Below are 22,034 nucleotides of genomic sequence, written 5' to 3'. Positions count from 1 at the left end.
AAGATGGTATGGAGTTAATGGTTTTTTAGTATGATAAAAGTATTCAACATGAGTTCTGAAAAACCTGGTAATGTTTGGGGCCAGGTCCCCAATAGAAGTTTTACATTTTTATGGAGGTCCATGAACTCTTAACATTTATGTTTTAACATTTGACACCGATTAACTTGTTAACATTTGTACTTGTGCTACTCCTTGCTGTTCTCCTTGATGCATCATGCTTCAATAAGCTGGAAAATAAGAGCTCAGTGAGTGGGGAGTGTCGACACACAGATTTCCCAACCGTATCACTCAGCTCAGGATGTACAGTACTGTATGTGCCGTACAAACCTCACTGTTTGAAAAGAGGAAAAAAGAAAGTAAAATGTTAATGTCAGTGACTGGTCAGTCAAAGGGGGAATACACTGTGGTAGGGTTGCACGGTATACCGGTACTAGATTGGTACCGGGGTACTAACGCATTTAAAACGGTACCATACTGCGCTTAGATGGGACCGGTACTTTCATTCTGCGCCGCCAGCAGCGGTGACGTCGCCGCGTGAAGTCGCCGCATTGTAATTTGAGCCGCGAGGAGCGAGAGAGCGAGTCACAAACGAAGCAAGGTGCTTTTTATCATTACCGTTACAGCGCCACCTGTCCATGTGCCTGTGTTTGTGTGTGTGTATCTGTGTGTGTGCGCCGCGCGCGCGAGAGAGACGGCCGCCACAGCCTCGTTAATAAGTTTTGTTTTTACCGCGGATCACCACTGGCTGCATGCTCTCTCTGTCTCTCTCTCTCTCCCTCTGTCTCTCTCTCCCTCTCTCTCTCTGTCTCTCTCTCTCTCTCCCTCTGTCTCTCTCTCCCTCTCTCCCTCTGTCTCTCTCTCTCTCTCCCTCTGTCTCTCTCTCCCTCTCTCTCTCTGTCTCTCTCTCTCTGTCTCTCTCTCTCTCTGTGAGTGAGTGAGCACGGCGAAGCAGCGCTACGCAGAGATGAATTAACGGAACGATATTGCGTTGATGGGAATCAATTTGGTCTACATATGGGAAACAATAGGTGTATGTTTGAGTAACATGAACATTTGTGTTTCATTCTATAAACTACTGATAACAATTTCTCCCAAAAATTACAACTGGTCAAAATAACAAAAAAAGATGCAGTGTTTTCAGACCTCAAATAATGCAAAGAAAACAAGTTGATGTTCATTTTTAAACAGACATTTTTTAATTTAGGAAGAGTTCAGATTAATATAGATGGAATGTTAATCCTGCAGCAGCGGTAACTGTTTACTGATTTCCGGTTTTATGGTCCAACATTTTTCTATTAAAATAAAGCCAATAATGACATTTTTTGTGTTCTCTTTTTATGTGGAAAAGTACCGAAAAGTATCGAAAAGTATCGAAAAACATGTTGGTACCGATACCGGTACCAAAATGTTGGTATCGTGACAACACTACACTGTGGTGTGTATTTTAACACTTTCAGCATGGCTAAAAGATTGGTTGTTTCCAGGGAAACCTCAGATAAAATTCACAGTGAAGTTAGATGTAGTGAGGTGGTGTAAAGTGCTTATCTCGGTGTAATCAAGCCCAGTGGTGAGTGTGTGTCTGCTGGGAAAAGAGAGGTGGTATTGTGCTTCGTAAACCAAGGTACGATCAAACACTGATCTTGAAAGTCTTTTGTTGCCAGCACTGACATATTAGTGTAATAGAATAACAGAAAAAATGAAGAATGTAGATTGTATGTTGCTGCTGCAGTGTTTATTGATGTTTATAATATGTATTTAATGCTTTATGAATCCTCCAAATGATTAGTCCACAGCAGAGGTTAAAACTAAATCTGTAAGTCACCAAAGGATACTGAAAGAAAAAAACATCTTATACAATGAATCTTCCTATGGGATTTTGATTGGACTTAATTGCAGGAAATCTAGAGGTAAAGTACAACCTTTGAAAAGATGTGCATCAGATCAAAGGCAGCTCTCAAATTAAGTGATGATGGGATATTATAAGCTTCATGAGAGGAGTGTTTGTTGCAGGTGTGCTGTATTGAATTGCATTAGATTGCGCAGCTCTACCTGCGACTGTTCCTGCCTCCTGTCCTGCGTGGCTTTTGGCAGAGACACTGTCTTTCACATCTGTCAGGATGATGTTAAGTTCAGTGAACTGTCAAAGGAGGATCCTATGGTATCTTTGTCACTGTAGCTTCCTGTGTACAGAGACAAAGGGTTCAATAGTACAGCACATTGTCTCTCTGACAGAGCTGATTCAACTTCTCCCACTGGGATTCCTGGATCATCGCTGTTAACACTAGTCTGCTTTGGGAGGATAGTACCTGTGTGTGTGTGTGTGTGTGTGTGTGTACGTGTATGTGTATGTGTGTTAGGCCTGTCTAAGGCTACAGCTTCAGGAGCCTCCACATTCCTTCAGTACTTCACACAGAATGCCCTGCCAAGTCCGTGGGCAAATGGACTGTGTGTGTGTGTGTGTGTGTGTATGTGTGTATGTGTGTGTGTGTACCAGCCCAGCTGCAGTCCAGACGACGGCTTGGGTGAATATCTGAGCTTCCAATATGCCCCCCTAGATTTCTTTTTTAAAGCCGCAAATCATATGAAGTCCAACTGTAGTTCTACCTGTGCTCTCGTGTGTGTGTGTGTGTGTGTGTGTGTGTGTGTGTGTGTGTGTGTGTGTGTGTGTGTGTGTGTGTGTGTGTGTGTGTGTGTGTGTGTGTGTGTGTGTGTGTGTGTGTGTGTGTGTGTGTGTGTGTGTGTGTGTGTGTGTGTGTGTGTGTCAATGTCTGTTGGGACAAAGTGACAAAATAGGATCGCCATAGCTACCCCACCGTTGACATCCACCTGGATTGCCCTAGTCACATCACAAGCAGAGAGTCAAATCAAACTAACAACACCTAAAGAGCCAATTAAGCAAGTGTGTGTGTGTGTGTGTGTGTTGCCTTCTTCTACCTTTCTTTTGCCTCTCCTCTCTTGTTCTGCATTCCTCTCTCTATGGGCAACAGGTGGAGTCAGGCTGGTCAGACCTGTTCTCTCCTCATGACTTTTTCAATCTTTAGAAATCTCCTCTAGAGACACAACACACAACTGTTTGTCCTAGACTGAGTGATTCTGCTTATGATGAATAAACTGAACTTCTCACGGCATAATGAGATATTAAACATGATGTTAATAATAATAACCAGTGGTTGAGCAAGCTGGCACAGACTCTGCTCGGACCACAACACCTCTGCCTCTTCCACCCTGATCGATTCCCCAGACCAGACCTCCTAAGAAACCCGTCAGCGGGCCAAAGGGAAGTGATGGTGTGATGCAAATGTTAAGAAGAGGTTGACATTAAATGTAGAAAAAAACTACAGCCACTGAACTGGTAATGTGCTGTGGCCAATTTCCAGCAGGAAGTGATACAGTATTACTCATTGTCTTCTGTGATCCTGAATGCGATATCGAGCAAATCATCAGGTTTTTTAAAATCTTAATCGGTGTAATAAAACTTGTCATTTATGGGATTTATGACCGAAACCTAGTTTATATGATTTCTGCTCATTAACTTTCCCCTGGACTTTTTTTTTTTAACCCCTACCTCACAGTGCTTCTTTACACCTCACGTTTTGTGTCGGGAGTCACATCCTCTGTGATGACAGGCTAATGACAGAGTAGAGAGCTGTGAGCTGACAGAGACTCTCTCTGATTGATGACAGCAGATCATCTCCAGACTGACAGGTTTGGAGCAGGTTGTGTAGGCTACGTGTGGGTATGTCCCACAAATGACAGAGAGTTTGTTTGGACTGACTGTAGAACACAGATAAGGATACACTGAGAGCACCAAAGTGTGTGTGTGTGTGTGTTGGCTTGTATCTCCATGGACACCATGACAGGGTATCATAAATTTTGCTTTACAAAGGATCCAGCTAATTTGTCTATGTGTACTAACACAGTGACGCAGGCCTCTGTGGTGTCATTATAACCTTATCTCTGCTGAGCAGTGAATCCTAATCCTTTATCACTTTCTGCATAATACACGTCCTTCCTCCTGAACCTCCACACCTTAACATCAACATGAGTGTGATATCAGAATGTTCTCTTTGGATTTCATTAGATCACAACCTAACCAACCTCTACCTTTCAGAATGGTACAGGATGTAGATTGAAAGTGTTTGCTTTATATCACAATATAGACCAAAGTCAGAATTTCAAAAAATGTCCCACATTAGGTGAATTCACCCTATTAGACATATTAAATGTTCAGAATGTGCAGTGAAGTATTCAGAATGATATCAAATCGCTGTTGTTTCTTTCTGGATTTTCCAGTTTGGTTTATTTCAACTTCCAGGATGTTTTTAAAAAAAATCACATTTGCATGATTTGACTTTGCAACAGGGAGGTCTGAGGTTTAAAGAAATTATTCCTCTGCCCAGATTCAAGCACACACGCCATGCACAATACATACGTGCAGCGACAAGCAGCAGGGCTGCGGTTGTGTAGGTGACTTCTGATCTCGACTGTCACATGGGCTCCTCTCTGTCGTGGCACGTACACAGTGAGATCATGTCAAAACTGTCATGCAATGGTGGATTTTTTGGAAACTGTTATTTTACCATGGGAAAGAGTTGTTTAGCTACAGGGATTGCAGCTGTGATTCATAACTCTTGGTTGTGTGCTGGAGAGTAAATCGAGTGCACAGCACGACAGAGTGACGCAGGTCTGTGGTCTAGAATACCAGGGGAGGCACGCTTGTTTTAATAATCAGCTGCAGGAAAGTTTGGCTCTTTCAGACTGGATAATAACAAGGCTGATATTTCTTTTCTCTTCTTCCACCCTCTCTTTATTCTTTTTTTTTGTTGTTTTTGTTGTTTCTCTGCATCTTTCCTGTGGACAGGGCCACATCTAACAACAAGGTTAAGGACATGGTTATGTTGGAGCTGAGTTATGTCAATGCCAACCTGCAGCTCCTGATGGGACAGCTGGAGGGACTCAACAGCTCAGTGGAGGTCTATCAGAACACACAGTGAGTACAAATACCACCGTTTCTCCTTTGACTGCTACTCATTCTAGTACTTTTACTTTCTGCCAATGCAAGATGTTGGCTAATTGCAGTATCATAGTTTAAGGTACCGTATTCTACACAAATGTTGAGATATAAGAAGATATATTTGTTGTTTTAAGAACCAAAGACCAAAAAATAATTTTCCATCTCCACTCAGGCTTCTCTCATGAGCTCTAGTAACAACAGGTCAGTGAGCCAATCAGAAGAGATGAGGCTCTGAGCCTATCTTTTCCTGCAAGGTAGGGTTGTGGGTCCAGGTGGGCAGGGCGTAGGGCATGGTCGAGAGTAATGGCTGCATTGTTGTGACATCACAAAATTAAGTCCGCAAAGCTTGTTTTAAAGTTCATTTTCTGAATACAGGTTGTGTGGATTGGACTGACGTTTTTATACTTAAACAGTATTCAGATATGACCTAAACCTGCTGTGAAATCATGAAGATACAAAAATCTCTTTTTGTAATATGGGAACCTTTAAATCTAAGCCGAAATTAAAATGAGACATTGTGAAACAGCATTTTTTTGTGTTGTGCGACGTGCGTGTGTTTGGTTTCAGCTGCACAGCTGACATTTTGCACTGCAATTTTGGTGTCTGAAGCTATGCATCTGCAGGCAATTGAATATAATTGCCTATAATTTTCAGATTAATTAAAGGTGTACTTTAAAGCTAACCACCTGTGATTAGAAGATGGAACTACAGTGCAGAGCTTTCTGCTGTAGACACACGTGATTGTGCCACCAGTGTGTGACTCATCACTGACCCAAACTTGCCCCAAAAACTGTATAAATTCAATCTTAAATCTTGAACTGAATCTGACCCTTTTTTTTTTACATTTCCCAAACCTGTCCTGACTGGTCAGAGTCCTCTCAGTATGCAAATAAGAAAACAAGGAACACAAACACACAATTGGCAGCCAAGAATAGACTGATGGCTCTGACACTGTGATTAACTTATCATGCACCCTGTCAGAGGAGAGGAGAGTGCACAGAAAAGAGAGCAAATGCACGAACCTGCGGCGCAAAGGTTTGTTGTCAAACTGGAGCAGCTGGTTTTTTTGCACACAATGGACAGAACAACAAGGAAACGATGAGTTGAATTTGTATGATAAACATCACAGGCCTGTCTGTGGACAGGATGTGTGTGATAGTTATAGGCTCATGTTTATAGGGTGCGGTTGAAAGTGGAGTATTTATGTCAAGAAAATGCACAGGATCACGTGCTAAAATATTAAAATATAAAATGCAGGAGACTTGTTGACTGTAATATTGAATTACAGAGGTTTATTACGTGGTGGCAGATATGCTTTGTTTGTTTGACAGTTGTCTGTCTGTGAAGTAAATAACTTCAAACACATTTCCTCATAAGACATAAGACTGTTTTTTTTAATCCCACACATGGGAAATTTGGTTGTTACAGTAGCATTTGTAACATATAAGGTAAAAAAGTAGAAGAAATATGTAAATATAGAGATGTAAAACATTGTGAGACAAACATATAGCTGTGTACCAAAAAGTTTCAGTTACATATATACAGTTATTTACAAGAATAGAATAAAATTATATACAGTGTTGGTAGTTGTAAGGCATAAGAAAGTATTGCACAGATGTGTAGGGGTGTAAAGCATAAAGGTGTGCAGTTTATACACCAAATGGAACTGTAGTAATATATAAATGACACCTGGAATGAGAAAAACATTACAGTCAGACTGGTGTTGTACAGTCTGACGGCAGCTGGGATGAATGACCTGCGGTAGCGTTCCTTCTTGCAGCGCGGATGCAGCAGTCTGCTGCTGAAAGAGATCTATAGGCTGATGCAGGGGGTGAGATGGGTTGTCCAGGCTCTGGTGGGTAGGGGAGGGAGCAGGAAAATGATTGATAATGAATGAATGAACAAAATAACAAAGTAATCATATTCTTAGTAAAGCATAGCATTTGGTGAAGTAACACTTAAGTAACTTGTCATTTAGAAATAATTGATTACTGAACACAATTTAAGTTTTCCATTGTAAACATATAACATATTTAAGGTTTTCAAATGATCAGCTTTCCTATGCTAATGAAAATCACAACAATACAAGCTGATAGAGTGAAGCATGTCGGCCTCCAGGTGGCTCCTCTTATTAGGAACACTTGAGACCTCTATCAACCATCTGCCCAGACCCCCACACGTACATACATATGCTAAACCGTAAACCTGAGGCAATAACACCTCTGCCACATATACTCAAACAAAGATGCCACGTTACCCATGACAACGTGTCACAACAGAGCAATAAAATGATGAGAAGCGTAGAGAAGGAGTGGAGGTTTGTCGGGGATGGGGGTGTTGTGTGGTGGTAACCATAGTAATGGTCCTGAGGGTCATTGACAGAAATCTTAACACGGTTCACAGATTGTCAAGCTGCTGCTCCTAGACGCCTTCATTGTAAACACACAAGTGGGTGTTTCGTATTGAGCTACAGAGCAAGTTCTGTTTTTTAATTCTGACCCAGATAAAACCCCAAATTCCTTTAGTTGGCTCGACAAAGAGTCCAGATTAGTTTGTTTCGCTTGTAAAGTCTCTGGAACAGCAAGCGCCTGGAGGATTTAACCTGGTTTTTAGTGAATCAGGTTGCCTGTCTGCAGGGCTGTAGACAGACTGGACTCGGACTGAATTTTAACTTCCAGGAATCCAGCAAAGCAAATATTCCCCATGATGTATTTTGTGTTTCACTCAGTCAACAAACAATATGACAGCGACTTCCTCAAAAGTAAACAGCAGCTACTTAGGCGCAAGTGTCCTGTCACATGGCATCAAACAGACTCAAGTGTGGGAACACTCATCCTCCCATCAGCCCCACGGTCAAGCTCTTAGAGAAGCACCTGCTCTCTGCTCCATGCAAAGACAACAGACAGGCTGAGAAACCACCATTACCTCCTTCGCATTGTATCTGTTAAAAAGAAATTCAAGCACGTGCAAAATTCATGTTCAGGCCATGCATGCATGTGTACAGGTAATATGTACACCGGAATACCAGATATGTTGAGAAAGTTCCCCCCTCCCGTCTTCCTGAGCAGGTGTCTACGTGGGATGATGCTGTGCAGCCACAATGGAGAGTTAGCCTCCTCCTTTCAGCACTGAAATACAACCTCACTCGCAGGGACACAAACAAAACAACCTCTCCTCACTTTTCTAGGCTTTTCCCACCAGTGCACCGTCCTCTGAATAGCGTCTTTCTCAGGTTATTTCTTCTCACTCAGACCAGATCTAGCTGGTTCTGGCATGACGCAATGCATAACAGAGAGCACGTATACTAAGCGACTGGCGTGGTGGTAGACATGCTGCTCATGAAGTCAGCGACACTCTTTAACCACAATGAAAATAGAAGTTAATCACAATTTTCTTGCCAAGTTCACAGAATACATTGAACATAATGTTTATTCAAAACATTGTCTGAGTGTGATATTCCCTCTGCACCTCTCACAGTGCCACAGTGCTACTTGTTCTGTGATATGTTTGTTCAACTCCCTGCTGTAATGTTCTTGATCTGCACTACAAACAGACACCGAATCAGCACAGCTTCACTGATGACAAATGAAAACAGTGAGATAAAGAGATCAGGGCCATGGGCAGCTTCATTAACTCTGCTACAGTAGAAAGGTGGAAAGAATAGCAGAGATTACTTTAGACATCACGTCTGACAAGGAAACAGCCTCATGTTGCCGATGAATGTTCACACCGTGACTCCACACATTTTTGTACCGAGTAAACACTTTAAGCTTCTCTGGGTTTTCACCAGTGAACCAGAGCTTGGACTGGACTGCCAGGGTCGGTGGTCTGGTCCATGTCTCGCACACTGGCACTTCGACTTGTGTGTGTGTGTGTGTGGGAGGGGGCTGAGCTTCTGGGAGGCTTTTAACATTTCAGATTCCCTGCAGAACAGATACCCTGACTCCCCGTGCCCCTCTCTACCCCTCTATCCCTCAGAGAAAAGACCAGAGTGATCTCATCTACTAGTACTAATGGATCACACTGCAGCCTCTATCGTGCTCTGTCAGTTGTTACTGATGAATGAGTTTTACTGTGATTCACAGAGCCAGCATGCCAGAGGAATGCTGCCTTATCATCAAGTGATGAATGAGTGTGAGGAGTTGTTTTCTGAGCCCTCTGGTTTTGATGTCTCCTGCAGAGAAAACGTTTGTTCTTCATTTCTGATCCCTTTGATGAAAACAGGATGGATTAGATGGAATAGATGTTAATTCAATACGTGTTTATGTTGCTTTTATTTAAGATGCGCTTGTGCTACTGTTGCACCCATTGGAGGTTTTTAATAACTTAAATCCAGAAGCAACCCTTGCATGTTTGTAAAGCAAGGGCAGTTTATTCAGTAACGCCTCATTATTCTTCAGTCAGCAGGGGTTTTGTTTTTATAGCCTCTTTTTGATCAGCAGCAGGCATCTTTCAGGTTATATTTCCTCTGTTCAGATAACAAGCTAAACCTGCTTTCTGTCTGTCGGCAACAAGGACCCGCAGGTCATCCAGCCAGAGAAACTCCAAACCAAATTACAAGGTTAACCCTGTGTTTTATGGGTCTCTGCTGAAGCAAGGTTTCAACTCCACAATGATTAATCAACAGAGAGACGTGCAGCTTTACAACAGGGAAACGTCAGGGCCCCATTCACCTTTAAATCCCAGCTCCTGCAGTGTGTGTGCTGCGCTTTGCTCTGACAGCACCATCTGTCTAATCCAGACTTACTCTCTGTGAAACTACACTCTTGGTTAAACTGAAATCTAAACTTCCTAATTGAACGACGTCGGCGCTAATTGTGACCCCGGCTGTTACACGTTAATATTCACTTATCTGACCGTGCTGTCAACATGGCAACCCTAACAAGGCTTGGTCTGTCGGCAAAGGGAGTTGGTTGATTTCCACACCTTAGAGATTATGTTTTCATTACCACCAACCCTTTGACGTATCTGGAGACTACTGGTGGACGTTCAAGAGCTTGCACTTCTCACATTAAGTGTTTGTGATATCAGAGATTCACAAAATGTTATAATGGCAATAAAGTGACTGGTCAGGTCATGACGTTTCTATTGTTCTATTTTGTGTTGCAGAGAAACAGCCAACATCCCCCTCATTGCTCTGGGCCTGAAGGAGACAAAAGAAATCAACTTCGCTACTCCATTCAAGGTACGGCTTCTCTCACCACTCGCTCTTCTTATTTGGAAAATGTGCGTTAACAGAGATTCATTTTAATTGTAATAAACAGACTTTACAGTATGTACACAAGGTGCGTTTTGCTATGAGGACTTGAAAAGTTTCCTCTCAAGAAGGATTTGGGTCACATTGTCTGCCCTACCACGCTATGTTCTCCATTTATTCAGCAGCATGATCTGCCTATAAAAAGATTTACCAAAACTAGGTCAATAGCTATTGAGACTGGTGAAGTCATGACGTCGTGATGAGTCACTGCAAATATCCTGATGGCAGTTTTATGGCCATTGTTGCATCCTGTGCTGGTTTATTGGCACATGCTGTAGGTTGTCACCACAGGTTAATTCAGCTCTATTTATCCACTGTAATCAAACTTCAGTCTTAATGACCAGGTGTCTCCTGCCTCTGTCTGCCTCCTGTCTACTTGGCATTGCACAGTTGGATTTAAATATACAGTTCAGATGTGATGTGATAAAATGGAGGAGTTGTGCAAGAGGGAATTCTGTGGTCACAGGTTTGAACCCGAGAGTACTCCAAAACAACTTGCCGGTCATGTATAATGTAGAGACAATAAGATGTACCTGTTGTTGACAGGACTTTATCTTGGAGCACTACAGTGAAGACGGAAACAGTTTTGAAGAAGAGATTGCTGACCTGATGGATCTGCGACAGGTAACATACACCCACACTCTGATCTGACGCTATACATAAATCTTTTCTGATAAGCCGTCTTTGCATCGATGGTCTACCATTTGTTTTTTATTAAAGTTTATACCACACAAAGGGCCCTTTCAGCCCAATTACAGAAACATATTAGTAACAGTGCAGATAGTTTTTGTTTCATTTTCTTTAGAACTGAGATAATGATCTCTGGTATTTCCACCACCACCCAAATATAATGAGGATGATTTTTTTTTACAGCATGTGATTCACAAAACCTTGGAAGTGACATCTAGAAAAAAAGGCATTTTGCCGACATTTCGCCACAGAGCTTGCTGACTTTGAGCTGTTGGCAACAACAAACAAAAAACAAAACAATAAAACCTGTTTCTGTGGTTGATTTGCATATAAAAAACTTCCGTCCGTGAAAGGAAACACATCCAGATAACTAGGGCAGATTAGAAAAATGTTTTGTGTTATGATTTGAGTTCAACTAATCATTGAAGTTGACTTGTGTTTAACATGTTGTCCAATACTTGCTGTCCACCAGTGAGCACCATATTATATCTTTCATATCTTTCATGTCCTAGGCTTGCCGAACACCAAGTCGAAGCGAGGCTGGAATAGAGATGTTTGCTAAGTACTACGGCCATCTTCCTCTGCTGGAGAGCAGATTCTTTGCCCCAAATCGCCAGACAGGCATCTTCTTCACCTGGTACTCACCAGTTATTATTATTAGAATCAATAAATTCATTAAATAATAAAGTGTAAAGTTCTTCTATTGTGGCAAACAGGAATTTCCCTGCTTATTTCCCGCTAAATGTTTGTTAACTCCTTCCTCATTCCCCCTTCCCTCAGGTACGACTCCTTCACAGGTGTGCCAGTTTGCCAACAGAACCTGTCACTAGAGAAGGCCAGTATCCTCTTCAACATGGCCGCCCTGTACTCTCAGATTGGTACCCGCAGCGACCGACAGACAATAGCAGGCCTGGAGGAGGCCATCTCATCCTTTCAGAAAGCTGCAGGTAGGAAGAGTTGGGGATGGAAAAAACTATGCTAACCCCTGGAGGCATATAGAGTCGTTTTATACATTCAAAAGGTGTCAAATTTGAAACATTATTTCCTATGTTTCTTAAAATCAGATTTATCTGTGATCCCATGTGATATTTAGTTCCTGTAATACAAACTCAAAAATAATGGAGGGACTTAAAATCTGGCTCTGCTTCCATTGACAGAGACTGACACTGTAACACTGTGGCCCAACGATCACTTGTATTTGAAGTAAACTTAACATTAAAAGATACATGCTCTCCAGTAGGAGTGTGCCAGTGTGAAGGCAGCCCTATTTTCAAATTACATGCCAGCCTCCGCCCCCTGACTTCTGCTCCATGACGGAGAACGAATGCAGTTAATGTCTCTCTGGCCTCCTGTCATGTGGCTGAGCTCCAGAGAGTACCAATCATAAGAACTGGTTCCCCAACCCTCCGAGGTTTCAGGAAGCTCAGACAAGTCTTGATAGAATTATGACTTGGCAGTGCGAGGAGTATTGCAGTATAATTACAGCTCTGAACAGGCCAGGGGTTTGGAGCTATTGCTTTGATGGCTACAATTTAGGCATGAACTAAGTCAAACAATTATGCTGTTAGGAGGAACATTGTCACCGGTATGACGAGCCAGTAGTAAACTATGCAGAGAGGTGATGGGCAGGGATGGGAGCTATTGAGGGGCTGCTGCAGTTCCCTTTAGCCAGGGACACAGAGGTTTAGAGGACTGGATGGGCCAGCCAGCTATCGCAGAGGCTTAGATGAAGACTTGTGGGCCGTTGCTCTGTTATTAAGTTGTCTACAAGTCTCCGCTGCCAGGTTTTTAATCTATAAAATAAGAGGGAGGCACTCTCATTTGGAATGCAGATGGTCTTATTGCTTTCATTGAACATGGAAAAACTAATTTAAGAAGCTTTGTGTCTTGGCTAAATATTAAAGAAACACTCAGACATTGATCTCGTTTGCTCGCGGGGAGCTTTTCCCCTTCACTGAGCTCTGTAGTAACAGCAGCGACGAGATGATCGGACATACTAAATCACTTAACTTCTGTGTGGACTCTTTAAAACCTCTGTGTGAAACAGTGATGAGCAGGGTAAATGTACCAACATGCTTTAGAGCGCAATCAGTCATTTCGCAAACAGGCAAACTATCTTCCATACAACCTTTTTATTTTCCTCATTCAACTTTCATCCACACACACAAACCTAAACTCCATTTGTTCTGTTAAAAGTGACCCTTACCACAGTGGATGTTAGTGGGAGATCTTTTCTTGGGTTATCTGTTTGGATTGCATTGGCTCTTGTTATGCTGCTGCTAACCTTAACTTCATAGTGGAGGTAAAAAAAAAGAGAAAAGAGATTTGGGACTGCTGGTCTCAAAATAGAATCACATACATAATACTTGATGCAATTGTTAAAATCCAATATACATTAATCAAATCACTTTTGTTTCCTCTATAGCTAAATAGGATGCAGATCTAACCTGACCAAATGTTCTAAAGTTAAGAAAGTCCATGTAGACACAATGAAGAAGTCTTGTTTCCCTGTTTTTGCACCACGCTGATGAATAATTCTCACCCAGGTGTCCTGAACCACCTGAAGGAGACCTTCACCCACACTCCCAGCTACGACATGAGCCCAGCTATGCTCAGCATGTTGATACGGATGATGCTTGCTCAGGCTCAGGAGTGCTTGTTTGAGAAGATTGCGTTGCCTGGGATTCTTAACCAGTTTTACTCCCTGATGAAAATGGCCCAGGAGGCTGCAAAGGTAAAGAGCAACACAGGTGCACACACAGTCCTCATGTCTTATAGGCTCCAAGCTCTTTCTTACTGAGTGGACTTAGGTGACTTAAGTGAATGTAAAATATAATGTACAATTTTTTTTACTGTTATCAGTGATTTTATCCACATTAATTCTTTCAATCTCCTCTCGGTAACTTTGGTTTCTTTCTCCCGCTAGGTCTCAGAAACCTACGACCAAGTCCATCAGTCCATGATCCAGACGCCAGTCAAAGACAATGTCCCATTGTTCTGGTCCACCATGTCACAAGTCAAAACCAACCACTATCGCTCCATGGCGCACTACTTTGTTGCCTCGGCCCTGCTCGACCACCAGCGTAAGGAAAACCATTTATTGAGAAGTTAATAATTTTCACACAGGTTCAGGATCAGGACAGGAGTGTTAAAAGATTAATCAGAGAGTCTGGGAAAATGAAAAGATCAGCAAACTGAATAGATAAGCTTAAAGACAATAGAAACTGTGAATTAAATAGTGGACTATGTCACCAGCGATTACAGTATTTCTGATAGTGAGTCAAGCTGCATTAGAGTCAGAGGAGGACGGTATTAGTATTTGCATATAGTGTGCGCCGCACCACGTAGGCCGGGTCCTATATGTTAAATAGAGACAGGAATGTTGTTTATGCAAAAACTACAACACAAAGTAGTTTAATAATATTCCAATTGGTACATTACAACAAGGTCAACACGAATAACACATATCAAATATGGTCCTTCTTCTCTTTGAACAACAACACAGTAACATCAACAGCATAGCTTTGGATTTTGTGTCCAACCTCCAGGCTCACTCCCTCTAAACACCCACTGTGATGTACTTGTTGTGTGACATTAGCCTGGCTGTCAGCTGTTAAGGTGTAAAATCACATCTGGCCTTAGCTGTTACATTTTGAACGCCATGGAAAAACCCGATCCTCCTCTTAAGGAGCTGTGTAGGCCACTGGGTTGGTCATGTCAGATGGCTAGTCTGAACCACAGCCAGCCACAAAGCTATTGCATAACAGCTATTTAGAGACACACTACCCATGGTAAAGAGAGGCTGTGTTTCCAGGAACTCTGGTCAGAGAAAGACAGAAAGAGAGTTTAAGGGAAAAAGAGAGACAGTTGGAGTTAGTGAAGTGGAAGTACTGCTGAAGGATTACAGTTATGTAGCGACTAAATGCTGTCTGCCTGATCAAATGGCAGAGAGAGCAAGAGAGCCAGTATGGAAGAGGGCGAGAGAGAAGGGAAGGATGTTTTGTGAATGAGCAAAAACCCTCAAATTATTGGCGGTAGCTGTGGCTGCTAATTTGTATCATATTTCTTTATGTCTTGTCATTATAGTAGATATGTTGTAGAGTTCACAACCAACCATACTAGATTGATTTGTTATTTCCAGCATTTCACCCACCCATAAATCAAGATTTCCTTCCACTGTGTATCAATATTCTGCACTGTTGTTGGGCTCAGATTATATGGAGCTTTACAGTGGATGATCATACTTTTAGTAGCCAGTGCTATGAATGGGACAGGACTGAATAGGGGAACAACAGAGCGAAGCAGCTTTGAGTTTGGCAGCTCATTAACAGATTCCTGTGTGAATGAGAAGAACAGAGCAATTACTGCAGGACTGTAGAGAGAGAGCCCAGAAACTGGACAGGATGAAGACCGCTGTAGTAAACACGACAGACAGTGTTAAATAATCGTTTTTATACTGTCTCTGGGAAGAAATTTAGTTAGAGACTAGAAGACTTGGGTGCCTAGGATTTTCCTGTTCAAAGTGATGAGCCAGTATATGGAGGAGAAAGATTAGTTTGTGGTGGTGTATGCTACCTGGTGCCCTGGAGTAGTTTATATTTTATAGGGTGTATATTGTGCAGGAATTTGGACTCAGTCAATGTTTAGACTGTTGACCTTGTAAGTAATTTTCAATTATTTTGAGTAGCAGCCAAACATTACATGAGCTTTAAGATGTTTGTGTTCAGGACGTAGCTGTGATATTCAAAATCTTAATGTCAACCTGTGTTCAGGCTATTGTAGAAACACATGTTGCTATTTTCATCCATACCTATGACTCATTTGTAAAAAGAAGGAGGACAACGTTTACTTTAAATAGAAAATACTTGTCGATTTTAAATCAGCCCACATTAGTGTAAAATGTCACAAAATCTCAATATATTATCACATGTAATATCTTACTGCTAATGTAGATTCTGACCAATCTGTGCACCACGGCTGTGCACTGACTCATTTGTGGATGGTCTCCTTTCATACCTTGCAGTGTGTGATGTACACCTCTGTTAACTCTTTGTGTTGTGTATGTGTGCAGTGACTCCCAGTGATGATGAGGACAAACAGGAGAAGACGTTATCACAGGTCTACGATAGCCTTCCAGAGGGACGGTCTCCTCTGGACATCCTGAAGAAGAAAGAAGAGCGAGAACGCATTGGTGAGTGTGGACACGCAGGTTGAACCCGGGGGGAAAGCAGAAGGAAACAGGAGAACACAGCAGAGTGCCAGCGACACCAGACCTGGCTCTTTTTTTTCTGCTTCTCATCTTCCCTCTCTCATGCTTCTTATCCATTCAATGGTGAATTTTTTCTACCCCTCTTGCAGGTAAAGCACACATTCGACGGGCAATCCTGGGTCATGAGGAGGCTCTGAGGATTTACAGTTTGTGCCACCACCTGAACAAGCTAGAGATCCTCGAGGACATTTTAAGAGCCAGTCACCAGCGCTCGCTCAAGAAGCACAGTGAAAATGAAGACGAAGAATTCACAGACTACACGGAGGCACCTGACATTATCTGTGAGTGTTTTTACAAGGGGGCAGCAGCACCACAATCAATGATAATATCCTTACATTGGCCTTAAGTAAACACTAAGATTGGATTAGAGTGACTGTTGAGTTTATTTGAGTCTCCATTAAGCATCACTAAGGTGATAGCCATTGTCTCTGTGGTCGACATAGAAACTCAACAGCAACCGTAGAGTCACCACAACAAACACTTCACCAATGATAGTGCCCCAGCAATGTCAAATGGGACCAACTGTGTTGATTTATAAGGTTTGTTTCTCTAGGGAGAGGGTGTTTATATGTATATATATATATAAAAAGACTGCTGTGTTGTGTACCACACCTGCTGCAATCAGGCCTGATAAGTGACATTTCCAGGTGCAGATGATGTAATGTTTACACAGCAGACTCCCCGCCCTCCTCTGGACTGAGCAATACCTAAATGTGGTTGTGACAGTAAACACTGTAAATGACACCTTTGTTTTCCCTCCTCTTTCTTTTCACAGCAAAAACAGACCACAAAGCAGAGATGGAGGTTCCTGCGACCACAAAGGTGAAAGTCAACGACTTTTTCCAGAGGCTGGTATGTGGGTTACTAATCTCCTTCCACTCACATTGCTTTATTTTTCATATTTGGTTGGTTTATTCAGCTAGTGATGAAATGACTCTGGACTTGTGTTTTAGATCCATTCACAAGTTTTTAGCCCCCAGAATGTTTTTTTGTTGTTATTTCTGAATACAACCAACCGAGGATGAGTGTCTTTGAAGCTTTGGAGACTTTGAGCAAGTTCTGCTCTCGTGTCCAAAGCCTCTTATATCCAAGGCAACAAATCCAAACTAACACTAACAATGGAAACAGGTGCTCTGATCCTGGCTTGAACTCCACTTGGTTCATGCAGATGGCAAGTGGTGAACATTTGCTATTACAATTTAGCACTGCTGTTGTGGGAAGAAATCTCTACTAAAGTCAATGTGTGATATTTGAATTTACCTGAAGATCTGGAAATCTCTCTTAAGGTTGACACACGTGTTATTCCCGCAATAGCACCTGACAAATTCCTCACATTTCCAACTAACTAAAAGCTATAATCTGATCCCCTTTGGGATTGCTCATGCTAAAGTGTATGAGGTCATGTTATGTGTTATTACACTGCTAACATTATCAGGGTGGTGGTGACTGGGTGGGGGCACTGGCATCATCTGTCATAGTAACTGTGATCATGTTTTCATCCTCTGAAAGAGACATTCAGGAGCATATCATGTTCCCTAACAACCAGTAAAAGGAATTTCTGGTTCCTGCTGTAAAATCCCAATTTAATAAAATGTCTCTGCAACAAGGCTGTGGAGGAATGTAGATTATCTGCAGAACAACGATACGCTGAAAAAAGATCAACCCAGCACTATCTCTCCATAAAACTCCATGGTGATCATTTTAAGGAGCAGGATCTAATCATACATTACATAGGACTGATTGTCAGGACGTTTTTCCAGCAGATAAGTCTATCAATTTATGATAGCAAAAGGGAAAGAATGACACGTTTTTGATCAGTTCTGTCTAATGCAGAAGTTATTGGTCAGTATTATCAGTTAAATAGATTGTTTACTTAGATTATCCCATTTTACATACCAAGCGTATATTCTTAAATAAATAAAAAATAAGTTGTTTGTTGTGTTGTACAAAAATAATTGCATAGTGTGTATCTACAGCCCAGCGTAGTGACACATACAGTATGCTGAGCCTTTCACAAAAGTCACTTTTGATACAGCACATAAAGGCTTATGTGCCTTTGAAGTGGAAAAGTGTATAAAACAAAACAAACTCAGACTAATTACAGAAACTTGTTTCCTCAGAAGTTTCAGGGGTGTGAGAGAGCGGTCATTTGAATATGGTCCTTTCATGTAGGCTACAACCTGAAAATTAGGGCTGAAATACATCAAGTCTGTTTCTTATGAGGTGTCTCATATACCCCTCTAGTAGGAGGTCACATCTGTGGACTCAAATTATATTTCACGAGCCTGTAGGACACAAGAGGGGATTATTATGATGGATTTTAGTCTTTCCCCAGGCATTCACTGAAACCTTTGAACTCCACAGGATATTATCCTCTTGTACTCTTGTAGCCTTATTAACCGTTGTGTCCCCTCACTGTCTCCACTCAGGGACCACTGTCAGTCTTCTCAGCCAAGCAGCGGTGGACACCACCACGGACAATACAACTCCGCCCAGAAGACAGAGACCTGGGTTTCACCCTGAAAGGCGAATCTCCTGTCCAGGTGGTTTCATTGGACCCCCTCTGCCCAGCTGCTGTGAGTTAACCGACTGTATCTTCCATGCTCATGACTGAACAGAAGATTTATTTTCTATTACTGTATGCAGCCAGCCTTTGGTTTCATTGATTTGCTTCAACTTTAAATGATAGAATAGAACAGAATTAAATACAGTTTTACCATCTCCTGTGTTACAAGGGGTCTTTTTATTTTAAAGTTGTCTTTTTGTCCTTTTTAAAGTATATTTTTTGGGCTTTTTTAATGTCTTTTAATTGATAGCACAGTTGAGAGAGAGACAGGAAATGGGGAGGCAGAGAGGGGGAATGACATGCAGAAAAGGGCCGCCCAATGCGGGATTCGAACACGGGGCCGCCTGCAGTGAGGACTATAGCCTCAACATGGGGCGGCAGCTCTGCCAAGTGAGCTAAACGCCGCCCTTTTTGTCCTTTTTAAGAGGTAGAATGGTAAACTTCGAAAAAGTTAACAAACTATGTTATTTCATTGCACAGAAAATATTCCAGGAACCCAGTTCAGTATTTTCTTCTGTCAAAGTTTAACAAAAGCCAGATGCACAGGTTGCTCAATATGAACTCCAGAGCAGGCAGCAGTGTTCACTATCAGTTTTCTACAGTGGGAAAATTAAACAGCTTAAAATTTCAGACATGCTTGCCCGACTGAATATCAAATAGATGCAACTGATCTCATCAGTACAGAGAATCTTTAATTCACTATAGTCATCCATAGAAACCTAAACAGGATTCAGTCCCACTGAATGTTTTGAGGCTCAACCCCCCTCCCCCTCCTCATCCACTCTGGCTACTAATTTAATTAAGAATCAGAGAGTATTTACTCCCTGCAATCCTTTTCAGCCTGACAGCTCATTAAGAGGTGCTGACAAAGAGCAGATTCTTATTGGGCCCTGTAGGCTATGCAGGGAGACAGATTAGTTGTATTGTACAAGCTTAACTAGGCCAGACTCTTTATAACTTTTAATACTGCATTGAGCAGGATTTATTTTAGACCTGACTGATCTGCCTCTGGTGAGCACAGATCCAGCAATAGCCGAGCTCCCATAGACAAGACAGATTTCCTAGAGCTATGAAATAAAGCGCACGGACTCGACCAAGTGTTTTGGGAGTAAAGCTTAGTGTTTTCTCTGCTGATCCCTGCTACCTGATGGAAAGTAGGTGAGCCTGACTGAAACCCTGAAACCCTCCACTGTAAATGTTTACTCTGCCCGCTGCAGAAACCAGCCCTCCACTCTCTATATAACCGTTGATCTCCCCTTCTGTCTTTCTCAGGCTGATGGTCTCAAAGAAGGTGACTTCATTGTTGCAGTGGGGGACACCGACTGCAAGTGGTTGGGTGTGAGCGACGTGATGAGGCTGCTAAAGGATGTGAACGAGGAGGATATCGACATCCAGGTGGTCAGCATGATGGAGAGCAACCTTCCCATGGTATGCCATGGCCTCTTTTGGCGTAGAAAAATGTGAAGCAATCTTTCTGGTTTGTTTGATTGATAAACATTGACACTGTCTTTGTATCACATAACTGAGTGGAGTTATTAACCCAGGCAAGATTTCTTTATTGCCTGGGTTAATAATCTGCAGTTTCTCATGAGAAATAGATATGACCCACATGTAGTGAATGTAACAGAATGCAGCTCTGTGATTGTGTGATTTATCTGTTCTGTCACAATGAAAAAAACAAAACAAAAAAAAACCCAACCCAACTCAACTCTTTAATCTGTCTGTACACACGTTTCAAAGCAGAGAGCGGCTCTGTTTAAACAAACACCGACCATCACTTTCCACTAAATGTCACTGTCTATCTCTCTGTGTCCAGCCTACCAAGAGCGCCACCTTTTGTGGAAACCTGCCGAAGACTTACTCCATGATCTGTCTGGCCTATAATGATGACGACAAGAATTCCAAGTCCCGTAAAGTCACCAAGAAGTCGTCCTTCCTCAGCTGGGGTCTGAAGAACAAGCTGAAAAGTGCCAGCACCCTCAGCCTTCCCACAGCCGACCACAACAGCACCGGGCCCTGGAATAAACCATATCCCATCTTCCCCAGCTCCAGCTCCTACAACAAAGATGGTGTCCTACACTGAACCAGCTGCAGGCCCTAGCTACAGGCTTTTTACTGTCTGCTAGCACCGTGCAGTATGCATATTGAGCCTAGTGTGGCTGTATACAGTACTGTGCTGTACCCATACTGCACCTACTATGGTACAGTGCCCTTTGGTGTTTCCACTGAAGTACTGAGCAGTAGTGTTTGAAGCTTGCTGGTCACCAATGTGGTATCACTGTCAGCTACCTTGGAATGTGGCTGAACTAAAAACTGTATGTGGGCGCCCATGTTAGTACGTGGGCGCCCTCCCTGCACAGTTCAGTATCTGAAATGATCTGGACTGTCACATTATAATGGAAAATAATTTTCTACCTTGCCAGTATGCGTACAGCACAGTACAACTGCACTGTGGGGAAAAAACATGCCAGTTATTCCAGTCTATATATACACACAGCACTGAGACAGGTTTTTAAGTCAAACTGTCATCTCAGTATGTTTTTTTTGAAGAAACGCTCCAGACCAGTTGAAGGACAAAAACAAAGTTGTACAAACACACCCAGTGTTGGTTTCTGCTTGACTGCAAGGGGGTGATTTTACTGTGGCTTAAGCAGTCTCTCGTTAGCTCCATTGTGTACTGATGTAGCTGCGCACTATCGAGTTGCAGTTACATTTTCCGTGCATCCTCCACACATATTTATGCCATACTGTACATGAAAGATTTGGTCATTGCCATGATATTTGTTGAAATAGGTGGACACTGATCAGTTTTGGGGTTGGAAATAGTACATATATTTTCTATATAGATACTGTATGTAGGGTGAGTGTACCTATTAAGCCCACCAAATCTGCTTTTCAGCCATTTTTTATATATACCACCCCAATTTAAGTGAAAACATTTTAGTTCAAATGATAGTCTAATGTCTAATTTGAAGTGTCAATCATTCATTTATACCAATTTTTAATGTTTTTATTGTTTAATTTGTCAAAATATACCAAAAATCTGGCATGGGCTTAATGGGTACTTAATGTACCCTTTAAGCCCATGGGTGTTCCAAATAAGCCCACTTCATGATTTGTTGATAAATACATATATATATTTAAAAATCTTAAAAATCCAAAGTTATTCTATTAAAATATGTAATCTCTTAGCTCTCAATAGCTATTTTCATTTTGTCTCCACTCCTCTCCTTGGCCC

General features: G+C 42.0%; 1 protein-coding gene across 1 annotated transcript in view; it reads left to right on the top strand.

Annotated features, from left to right (window-relative positions):
* The window catches only part of rhpn2 (rhophilin, Rho GTPase binding protein 2), a 28,943-nt gene extending 7,294 nt beyond the window's left edge, over window positions 1-21,649 (top strand). Inside the window, exons 3-15 of the mRNA XM_083993236.1 lie at window positions 4,862-4,990; window positions 10,124-10,199; window positions 10,818-10,895; window positions 11,474-11,598; window positions 11,742-11,908; window positions 13,508-13,695; window positions 13,888-14,044; window positions 16,033-16,152; window positions 16,320-16,511; window positions 17,006-17,082; window positions 18,660-18,806; window positions 20,069-20,224; window positions 20,613-21,649. Of these exons, the coding sequence (XP_083849362.1) occupies window positions 4,862-4,990; window positions 10,124-10,199; window positions 10,818-10,895; window positions 11,474-11,598; window positions 11,742-11,908; window positions 13,508-13,695; window positions 13,888-14,044; window positions 16,033-16,152; window positions 16,320-16,511; window positions 17,006-17,082; window positions 18,660-18,806; window positions 20,069-20,224; window positions 20,613-20,879 (1,879 nt within the window). The 3' untranslated portion in view covers window positions 20,880-21,649. The remainder of the gene's footprint in view (window positions 1-4,861; window positions 4,991-10,123; window positions 10,200-10,817; window positions 10,896-11,473; window positions 11,599-11,741; window positions 11,909-13,507; window positions 13,696-13,887; window positions 14,045-16,032; window positions 16,153-16,319; window positions 16,512-17,005; window positions 17,083-18,659; window positions 18,807-20,068; window positions 20,225-20,612) is intronic.
* The last annotated feature ends 385 nt before the right edge of the window (window positions 21,650-22,034 follow it).

The sequence above is a fragment of the Trachurus trachurus genome (assembly GCF_905171665.1).
Source record: "Trachurus trachurus genome assembly, chromosome: 3".
Lineage (NCBI taxonomy): Eukaryota > Metazoa > Chordata > Actinopteri > Carangiformes > Carangidae > Trachurus > Trachurus trachurus.
Note: the sequence above shows the minus strand (reverse complement) of the source record. Positions and strands in the feature narration are given on the sequence as shown.